The 10,631-nt window shown below is 54.4% G+C and overlaps 1 protein-coding gene across 1 annotated transcript; it reads left to right on the forward strand.

Annotated features, from left to right (window-relative positions):
* The first annotated feature begins 269 nt into the window (after positions 1 to 269).
* Positions 270 to 7,759, forward strand: TNFRSF6B (TNF receptor superfamily member 6b). Its single transcript, XM_054846005.1, has 4 exons — positions 270 to 660; positions 1,191 to 1,569; positions 3,854 to 4,051; positions 6,838 to 7,759. Exons 1-4 carry the CDS (start codon positions 619 to 621, stop codon positions 7,107 to 7,109), a joined length of 891 nt encoding a protein of 296 aa, XP_054701980.1. The 5' UTR covers positions 270 to 618; the 3' UTR covers positions 7,110 to 7,759.
* Positions 7,760 to 10,631: the final 2,872 nt, after the last annotated feature.

Consider the following 10,631-nt stretch of genomic DNA (forward strand, 5'->3'; position numbering starts at 1 on the left):
GGGTCTTTCCCGTGGGCCGGGGCTATAAAGGTGCTGCCCGCCGAGGGGAGCGGCGTGGATCGGTGCGGTAAGGGCCGGGGGTGCGGGGTGGGGAGCCGCTCCCGGGGATGGGGCGGGGGGGGCAGCTGCTCCCGGGGGTGGGGTGGGGTGGGGAGAGAGGCCCTGGCTGCTGCCCCGGTACCTCGCTCGCTTCTGCTCCCTTCTTGGCCGCAGCCGCTGCCCTGGGTCCCCGCCTGGCTCCCGGGCCAGGGTTGACTTTCCTCCCCCGACCGCTTACGCATGCCGGGGCGATGAGTGCGTCAGGAGCACGGCCACAGCCTTCCACCGGCGAGCCGGTTTGCCGCCGCGCTATAAGACTCTGCTTCTGTCCCTGGGCTGGGGAGAGCTGGCATCTCTCTCGGAGGAAGGACTGCTTGAAAAGCAGACGAGAAAACTCAGCCTTTCATAACAGTTCTTATCTTGTCTCTTTCTGCTTTAAAGCCAGACAGCTGGATCAGCATTGCTGCTACAGAGAGGAGCTCCAACACAGCTGCTGTCCCCGGAGCCAGCGCCAGCTTCTGAGGAACACTCTCTGTCTCTCCAGGTTTCTGCTCACGGCACTCGGAAGCCCTCGGTGCTATGCTATTCTGCTACATGCTGAATATAAGGCATCCATCCAAGGTAACATACCATCTGCTCTTAAGGCTGGGCTCACCTGCTTTCAAAAGGAAAGGGAGGATAAACAGGACTCTGGGATTCTCTTGTCCTATACTGAGTATCTGGATTTCCAAAAAAATTGGGAGTTCCTATGGAGCACACTTGTATTTGCTGGTTTGGAAAACTTCCCTTCTGCTCCTTGATCTGCAAAGGTCTTACCCAAGTGGTGGGGAACCCACTGGGGTGCAAAGAGGAGGCGAATGTGCTGGAGCTGCTTTTAGTACTGAAAGAGAGAAATGGGGTGGCGAAGGCACCACAAAAGGGGTTTGGGAGGCATGCTTTGTTACGGAGGGCGATGGGGAGGAACGGAGGGGGCAGCGGCTGGTCCCTGACACCACCGTTTCTTTGCAGCTGGGGCTGGGGAGAGCATGAGGTGGGAGAATAATTTCTTGCATCTACAACTGTAATGAATTCTGTAACGCAGCAGCCGCTTTTGTTGCTGCTGCCTCTGCGAGAGGATGAGCTAAGGGCTCTTTGCACTCTCTTTGCTGCAGTGGATGTTTGCTCCTCTCCTCCTTTTCCTGGCTGAGCTCGGCTGCAGCGCCCAACCCACTTACCAATGGAAAGATGCTGTGACGAATGAGAAGCTGACCTGCCAGCAGTGCCCACCGGGGACCTTCGTGGCACAGCACTGCACCAGGGACAGACAGACGGTGTGTGAACCCTGCCCGGATTTGCACTACACGCAGTACTGGAACTACCTGGAGAAGTGCCGGTACTGTAACGTCATCTGTGAAGAGAAGCAGGTGGAGGTGCAGCAGTGCAATTCCACCCACAACCGTGTCTGTCAGTGCCAGGAGGGCTACTACTCGGAGATGGAGTTCTGCATCAGGCACTCCGAGTGTCTGCCAGGCTATGGCGTAGAGAAACTGGGTGAGTACCTTAGGTGGCTGCGGTAGCGGTGCGCGTGCTCACGAGGCTCTTGTCACATCCCAAGATCTCCGCTATAGCTAAAAACCAAGAAGAAAGCAGCTAATGAGCACCCATAGCCTGACCTTACTCTCTTTTTGCTTACCAGCGCAGTGCTGTCCTTGCTGGCATGTGAAACTACTCCTGGCTTCTTTTCCAAGGAGTGCTTTGTTTGCGTTTTCCCTCTGCTTTCACTTTGAAAACCTTTGAAATCCCTCAGCACCGCACTTGGATGGCATGCAGCAATCCTGGATACCTGCTTCACCTGCTGCAACAGGCAGAGCCGGGCCGTGATTCACCCATCCCTGGAGCAGCAGCTCGCCCTGCCAGGGCTCTCGGCAGGTGGAAAGGTCCGAGCGGCTCCTGCTCCTCTGTCAGCTCCCTTCTCCTTGCAGGCAGGTAGCCAGGGAGCAGGGAATGATAATTATCTGGACTGAAAAGGGCTGCTAATGATGCAATGGTAGGGCTGGTAAACATGTGTAGCTCTGAGGCTGGGGTTTGTGGTTTCTATTGAGCAATTTGGAGAGACTGTATTTAAAACATGAAATAGATACAAGGACAGGTTCCAAAAGAATAAAATCAGCCTGTTTTCGATTCACATCTGGGGGAGATTCACAAGTCCAAGACTCCATCCCCTGACAAGATGTAAGTCACAAGAGATTTTAGGGGGGTTATTTTTCCATTATTTCCCCAGCACAAATTTGCCTGGTCCCTTGGTTGCCCCATTTGTATGCCAGCATACTTTCTAAAAAGACAAGTTGCCTGTGACAGGTTTCCCTCTCACCTGCCCCTGAATCACGGAGGACGAGGCTCTGTCTGGAAACCCTAGCTGGGTATCATCACACAGACTGGGCAGCATCAGCAAAACCAGAATTATCTTGCTTCATGCTTTGGAGTGTGGAGGTTTTTGAAGTCCTTCCATGCATGGCACAGAAGAGCTCCAGGCTCCCAGAGGAGAAATACCTGTTGTCTTCAGCTGATGCTTATGGATAAAGTTTGGGGTTTAATTTTTCTATAGGACATGATTGTTACAAAATGCAGTAATGCAGCGATGGTGAATTAGATCTCTAAACAATGTGGGGAATCCCTTTGAAATTAAATTTGGCTGGAGGGTTTTCTGTAGGACTGAGGAGCCATGCCAGCAAGCTGGGGCATTTGAGGAGAAGCAAAATTTTTATTATTATTCTTTATTTACACACGGCTTCTCGTGTGGGGAATGATGGCACCCCGGCCAGACATCTGAACCCCGCAGCAAGGACGGAGCATCCAGCGTGGGTGGGCAGAGCCCCGGAGCTGCGAGTGCTCGTATGTGGATGGGGACGATGCGGACCCTGTGATTGCGGAGCGGTGCCTGCGGGGCAGTGGGCAGACCTCGCTGGCTGTCGGGTTGGACGGGTGCTTTGGGCTGTGTGCAGTTCCCCTGGGGACGTGGGCTTTGTTTGGATTTCCCATTTGCAAATACAGCCTCAAGTGTTGGGGTCATCAGCTGAGCTGGCCGGGACGTCTCCTGGTAAAGCCAAAGCAATGGCCTAAAGTGAGTTGTGACAAGGTAGAAACCTTGTTCTTAACCTGATATGTGATGAGGAGATGAAAACGAGCATGAAATTTGCTGCCGTCTGGGCTGTTCCTTTTTCTCCCAGAGAACGTGCAAGACACCCTGGTGCAATCTCCCTTGTGTGCCACCGTCCCTGTCAAACAGCGGCGGGTCTGGCCCGGAGCCTGGGTGGGAAACTGCAGCGCTGCAGAAGCGAGAAGAGCTTTCACCTTCTCAGTGACTTTTACTTTCACTTGGCCAAAAGCCTCCTGACTCTGCTGTGAATCGAAAGGCTGGTGTGGCGCTCGGCTTACCCATAGTCCGAGCTGGTGTCTCCTACCCAGGAGGTGGCGTTTTTCAGTAGCAGATGAGATCATAGAATCATTTAGGTTGGAAAAGACCTTTATCATCAAGTCCAACTGTTAACCTAACACTGCCAAATCCACAAGTGATCTCTTGTGTCTGGAGGCTCATGACAATTTATCAGCCTGTGCCAAATGCTTTGGTGACAACTGGAGAAAGCGTCGCTGTTTGCCCTACAAGAGGACACGTTTCCCAGGGGAGCTGCAGGCAACGATCATTTCCAAACAGTCACCCTCGTGCTCGAATGGTGTCTGGCACTCTGCTCTGCCAGCATCGTCCCCAGCTCCTGCCCCTGCTCCCTTGCCAGTTTGTCACCCCATGCTGACGGTCCCCTTGCCTCCCTGTGCGCAGGTACCCCCTTCGAGAACACCCAGTGCCGCGCCTGCCCCCGCGGCTTCTTCTCTTCCTCCAACTCCAGCACCAAGCCGTGCCAGCCGCACCAGGACTGCGAGCAGCAGGGGAAGGTGACCAACGTGCAGGGCAACCAGTACCACGACACCCTCTGCACCTCCTGCAGACTGGGGAGAAGCAACAGCACGCAGGGACCAGGTGAGCCGCGGGCGGGGGGATGATGCTGGGACCATGATGCTGCCAGGGCGAGAGCAAACTTTCTGGCGACTTTTATCTACTTAGATGCAAACTGAGCTTGTAAAAGTATGGAGTGATCCATAATTTATAGTAATTACAGATAAAATACAGACAGCCTGCTTTCCTTCTTCTCCAGGGTCGGTCACATAGGGCGAGGGCAGGGTGCGGGGCTTAAGCAAAAGCCGCAGCTCGGCCAGAGCCTGTGCAGGCTCCTTGCTCAGCGAGAACAGATAGCTGGCAGTGAAATCCTGCCGGTTCTTAGCAGGGACTGGGATAACTGGGAATGCCAGGACACGAGGACAGTTTGGCAGCGGTTTGGCTGTAACTGATAGATTGCAGTGATAACCGATGGCTGGTGGTCGTGTAAACGGATGTGGTTTGAAGGGCTGAGCCACCCAGCTCGGCCGCTGGCGTGCCTCCTGCACTCGCTTCTCACGGGCTTTCAGCCCGTTTTCCAGGAAGCTTTTATTGCGGCTGTAACCTTGTCTTGTGCAGGTTGAATGGAGCAGAGTCCAAAGTTCATCGGGGCTCAGTGTAAGGTGGATTTTGAACTGTTAGGTGAAAAAGTAGAGCCACGGTGTCAAGTGTGTCACTGTGACAGTGCAAACACGGTGTTGGGCACGGTAAGGGCAAAGGGCTGGCTCTGGGGTGCTTTGTAACGTGCACCCCAACAAGTTATGGGATGAGAAAGAGACTGAAAACCATCTCAAGGGCCTGATATCAGTTGAGATGAGGCAAGCGGCTCGTTTTGAACCACCCGCTCTACTCTGAGCATCCAGCCAAGACGCACAGGGCACAAATACAACGTGACTGACCTGGGTGCCAGTGAGCCTGCACCCTTGGGCTTCAAAAATAGAAAATAAAATAAAAAAATAAATTTAAAAAAAAATCAGTCCTAGCTATAGAACAGCCCAAGCTATAGAACAGCCCAGGCTGGAAGGGACTTTGAAAGTTCATTGTTCCAAACTTTCATGGGAAAGAGAACCTGGATGAAATTATCCAGCCCTGTCCTGAAAAGCAATGGGGACTCTGCTGCATCCCAGGGATGATTGTCCCAGTGATTGGCTCTTCTCACTGTAAAAAAATTAATTTCTTCTATCAAGATGAAGCTTGAGCTTCAATAAGAGCTTCTCCTCCGTGGCGATGCAGCAAGGAGGCCGTTCCCCCCCAGCAGCGCGCGAGAGGAGCTCTTGCCTTTCCAACGCAGGGCATTTCTCCCTATGAACCCTGACTCACACCACGAGCTCCTTGCCAGGAGCCTGCTCCCGCCGGAGCAAGGAGATGGAAAGCTCTGTCATCAGCGGGACGCGGTCCCGGGGAGGGAGGGCGGTCAGGTGAGAGCAGTGTCAGCAGCACGTGCGCTGCCACTCCTTAGGCAACGGCACCCACGGCCAGACCGGCCTTTCGGCTATTTATAGAGCGAGAGGAGGCCCGTGAGCAATGGCAGCCGAGGGGTATTTTTAACTCCGATTCGTCATGATTTCACTCGGGAGGCGCGTGGGCACCTGCCTTCCTCCCTGCTGCAACAGCAACTGCAGGAGCAATTCAATACGAACCCCAAGTTTGCAGGAGAGGCAGAGTCTGTGCAAGGGAGCCTGACCCACCTCACTGTAACCAGTGAAAACCATTCCCAGTTTTACAGTGGCACTCTTCTTGATTGAGTAATCGTTTGGCTTTCATCTCTTGAAAATTCTTTGTGATTTCAGTCCTTATGCTGGACGCGCTCCAGCAGCGCTTCAGCCAGCTGGGACCAGGTCTGTCCAAAAGCCCTGATGTGGGCTGCGCCTGGGGCTTGTCCAGTCCTGCGACGTAAAAATTTGCACGGCGAAATAGAAACTTTCAGGAAAAATAATGTTTGAATACTTAACTGCGATTACTTAATTTTTTCTGGAGTTTCCCTCTTCCCGTACTCCCCAGCAGGGATGAGCCTGGAGAAGGTATATTTACCTTTTTCAAAATTACAGAAAATTTTGCACGTTGTTTTCTAACTGCCCCGTAGGGGATGGGCCACTGCTGGGAAATTCAGCATGCAGGGAGGGCTTGACCCAGCCTTCCAGGGCGGTCACCTGGCAGAGATGGGCCTCGGCCAGTTAACGATGCCATACTCGGTGCTTCCCTCCTCCTTCTTCCTTCCAACATCGTCTTTTCCACTTGCAAAATACTTACCCTGACCTGCTTGTTCCACCACACGCCTGCCGGCACCACGAGCTGGCTGCCCTCCCTCTTCCCCTTGGCTTAGCAAAGGATGAGCCCGCTGCAAGCCAGACGCTGCCGCATCCTCGGGCAGGGACTTGCACTCTGCCTGGGCACTGGTGTGCGTGGGCAGAGCTGGGCAGGCGGTCCCCAGCTCGTGTTGGCAGCTGTACGTGGCCACACAAGCTAAAATACTCTCCCGAATCTGGAGGATGGGTTGTGAGTGGCCGGTTTCCCGGCCGGGCTCGCTGGGCTGGGACCCCCGGTCCGAGCCGTGGCTGGAGAGCAGTGCCCAGGTGAGGACAATGTCAGAGCATCACAGACTGGGTTGGAAGGGACCTTTAAAGGCCATCTAGTCCAACCTGCCTGCAATGGGTAAGGACATCTTCAACTAGATCAGGTTGCTCAGAGCCCTGTCCAGTCTGACCTTGAATGTTTCCAGGGATGGGGCAGATGTCCCTTGGAGAGGCTCAGTGGGGCTGTGCCTTGCTCTCCTGGTGTCCCATGGTCACCTTCCCTCTAACCTCCAGGCATGTTTTTCCCACCGGCTCTAGGAGATGATGACTGCAAGCAAGCCATGATAGACTTCGTGGCGTACCAGAACATCCCCATCAGAAAGCTGAAGCGCCTGCAGCAAATCCTGGAGCGCTCGCCTAGGAAGCAGGCGCTGGAGACCAGGGCGGCCATCCAGGAGAAGTTCCGGGCTTTCCTCACCCACCTGAAAGAGGGGCACTACGAGATCACCAAGGAGCTGCTGGACGCACTGCGAGTTGCCAAGCTGCACTCCATCGAGGAGAAGGTCCGCGAGCGCTTCCTCCTGTACTGAGAGAATGAACTGAACTTTTCAGGAGGTTTTTGTTTGGTTTTTTTTTTTCCTTCTGTGGCTTCATTAATTTATTAATCTTTCCAAACATAACTTGAAATGCAACGCTAGAGATGAGTGATGGGTCAGAGTTAAGTGTGCTGTGGCAGCTGCGGTGGGTCCTGCTCTGCATGTGGGTGTATCGCTGCCTCTGGGATGCGATGCCGTGAGCAGCAGCATCCCCGCGCCAGTGGCCGGTGCAGCTCCTGGGAGCTCCCTAGGTGCTGGCTGCTGATTTTCCAGCACTCGGCAAAGGTCAATATTTTATCAGAAGAGAAACATGTGGCCAGGGTCATTTTTACCAGGGAAGAACTTGGCTCCTCTTTTTTAGACAACTGTCTGGCTTTGTTTTAAACTGTGTGGTTTTGTTGGGGGCATTTTTTAGTTATTTGACAGTATTTCCCACAGAGGATTCACTTGCGTCTGTTTGTCATGCTTTGTTTTGAGAAAGGAGTTTACTGCTGAGATACACGTTGAGTGAAGGGTGCCCCTGAAGTCCCTGGTGCAGCTAGATTTAAATTTATTTCTAAACTACCTGTTTATATACTGTGTGTGAGAGAGATTTTCTAAAGAAAGAAACCAAAGAAGTTATTTTATTATACAATTCTCTGTCACCAGTGTCTTTTCGTAGTCTCATTTGGAGGAGAGGTGGTGTTGCGAGTCCCAGACCATCATCTTCTGATTCCGCTTACCCTTGCCCACTTTTTGCACGTGCTTCGCCCCATGGTCACACATCATCAGCCATTCACATGACACAACAGCCCACCGAAACCAGCCTCCGTGAGCCACGGCGAGGCTGGATGTGAGCGGGATGAGCCTGTCTGCCTTGGGATTTGCGGCCGGTGCGGCCAAGGTGAAGCTCACATCTCTCAGGTCAACCTAATCGTGTCACCCTGAGCCCCAGGTCCCTCCCCAGATCAAACCAGACGCTGTGGCGAGCGAAGAAGTGCTTAGTCAGCCACGAGCCGTGCCTTGGGGCACTTGTGCTGACTGCAGGCAGGTTTTTTTAAGCCTTGCAGATGTCACTTAGGGAAGTCAACAAGGGTGACCCTCTCAGGCATTTCCCAGCCTGTAGCAATGATGACACAGAGCCTACATCTTCTGCCTTGAATGGGTTTGGTTTTTTATAGCTCTTTTTTAGCTGAGTAGCTGCCAGGAATAGTTTGTGGTTCAAAAGAGGAATATTTTCCCCCAGCTAGGAGTTGTTAAAAGCACTCCGAAACATGTGCTATGTGGAAGTGCCCACGCACTTCCCCCGTGCAAGGAAGGCTGACATAACAGAGGGGATTTTAGCCTCCCTGTGCTGCCCACAGACATGTCGTGGGCTCTTCCTGCTGCAATGACACATTATTCATCCATGGCAGGTTGGATCAACGGGGTTGATCCTGGGGGAAGCACTTGCCTTTTCATGGCTCCTCATGGCCCTGGAGCTCTGGAGCCCCTGGATGTCTGCTCCCATCTGCCTGGCACCGCAGACGTGCAGCTGGGCATCCCAGACTGGCAACCGGCTCACCCCAGTTTTGGGCTCTGGGGATGAAGCAGTTCACTGATCCCGACGTTGCCCTGGGTCAGTTCAGCCAGGGACAAAGAGAAGCAAATGGCTGAAAAGCAGTGGAGGGGACCCTTGGGTCACACCTCTGCACCGAGCCAGGACTGATCCTGGCAATGCCCTCGCAGCTTTGTCAAGCCTGGCCTTGGAATCCTACAGAGGAGGCTGCACAGGGGACTGCAACTCCCCTTTCCGATGCTCAGTTCTCACCACGTCTATTCTCTGCCCTGCTGAGCTGCTTCATTCCAGTGGGCTGCAGTTCAGTCCCCAGGCGTGCCTTGATTCCGAGTCCCTTGGCAGTAACGAAGTGCCGATGGCACGGTCCAAGAGCAGCTAGGGCAGGAGACGAGGAGGGTCTCCGTCGGAGTATTGTGAGAACCGAAGTATTGCTGCAGCGTAGTGCTTTTCCCCGAGGGGAGGGCAGGACACCCAGTGCTGACGGGTCGAAGGCTGGAGCAGCTGGAACCTCCGGGTCAAAGGCTGGAGCAGCCGGAGCCTCCGGTGTTGGCTGCGGCTCCTCGAGGGATCCCCGTCCTGCTGCATTGCAGTTAGTCCTGACTCAGCATTTGGTGTCCTTGGTCTAAAGGAGAACAGGAATGGAGGGTTGTTAGTGAGGGAACTGCCTCCCGTTCTTTGTCCACACCACCCTGGCTTCTTCAAATATGTATTTACCAGGAGAGTTGGGGAGGGGAAGGAGGGAAAATGAGGATATTATTGGCAAGAAGCTGGTAATTGTTATCCTGGATGCTGGTTTAGTTGGGTGATTTTTCCAGAGAGAGAAGTGCCTTTTCTGCATATTTTTTGTGATAGAAGACCTCGGTCCTGAGATGGAGTCCAGGCACTGGCAGAGGTTAAAGCAGAGCGGCTGCAGTTCAGCCGTGCTCAGTCCTGCGCTCATCTCCCCACGTCAACGCGCTGAGCGACGCCATCTGATAAACACAGCCTGGGCAGTCATCCCCCGCACGCGCCCTCCCAGCTGGGCTCGCCCTGGCCTGGAGAAGAGACCAGGAAACATCTTTCCTGCTGAATGCCAGTGCAGGGGAGGGGTGTTTGGGTTTGGGGTTTTTTTGGGGGGGTTGGGGGTGTTATTTAACACTGTGAGTGCTTTGTCACATCTGGACATCAGTCTGCACAGATCCCTTGTCCCTTCAGCTAGGGCAAATGTGGTGGATGCTTTTGTAGGCTTGCTCCCACCCAGAGGTTTGCAAGAGCTTAGATCCCACCGCTGTGACTCCGAGGGGTCAAACACCCCCATGTGTAGGTGGTGCAAGGGTGAGGAAAGCAGCCCGGCTCCTCCCCTTCCTCCCGAGAAGTGATGCTTTGCTGAGCCCCCGTGGTTCTCCCAGCATTGAGCGTGGGCCGACCGTGTCTGACCAGCCCTGGGGAGGGGAGACGATGGGTGTCTGTCACGCGTGTGCCATGCCAGAGTGCAGTGGGGGGGGACACAGACCCCAGCTTACTGGAGCAGGAGAGGATGGCTGAGTATCTGGGGACAGCCCAGCTTGTGCCAGATGAGCTCTGCGCTGCCAGGCTCCCCCAGCCATCAGCCAGCACGACCAGGACTGAGGGTCTGGGGAGGGTGGGTGATGCCCTGTGCCATCCGGCAGCTCCCGAGCTCGGCACTGTCAGCATGACTTGTTCTTCCAAGACATCTCACGAGCACTCGCGTCTTGTTATCTTGCTCTGCCGAGGCGGTTTTGACCTGGCGGTGGCTCGGTGTGCATCTGGCTGTTGGTGTGTTACCACCCAGCAGAGGCAGGTTGGAGCATCCCTTTGGGAGCTTCCCAGGCAGGCGACGTTTGGGCACCGGTGCCGTTTGCAGGCGGTTTATCGGCAGCGCCAGACCTGGCCCCAGGCCCCCCTGCTGCCCTAGTGCGGAGTGTCCCCCCCGACCCCGGTCCCCTCGTGCTGAGTTAGTTGGAATTTCTGCACAGCAA

Source organism: Grus americana, chromosome 17 (assembly GCF_028858705.1).
Source record: "Grus americana isolate bGruAme1 chromosome 17, bGruAme1.mat, whole genome shotgun sequence".
Lineage (NCBI taxonomy): Eukaryota > Metazoa > Chordata > Aves > Gruiformes > Gruidae > Grus > Grus americana.

What these genes read in the sequence shown, in the direction of transcription:
- TNFRSF6B (XM_054846005.1), top strand. Translation starts at nt 619, where the DNA reads ATGCTATTCTGCTACATGCTGAATATAAGGCATCCATCCAAG. An exon ending in CTATGGCGTAGAGAAACTGG is followed by an intron (nt 1,570 to 3,853) that starts GTGAGTACCTTA and finishes CCCTGTGCGCAG; the next exon opens with GTACCCCCTTCGAGAACACC. An exon ending in CAACAGCACGCAGGGACCAG is followed by an intron (nt 4,052 to 6,837) that starts GTGAGCCGCGGG and finishes CACCGGCTCTAG; the next exon opens with GAGATGATGACTGCAAGCAA.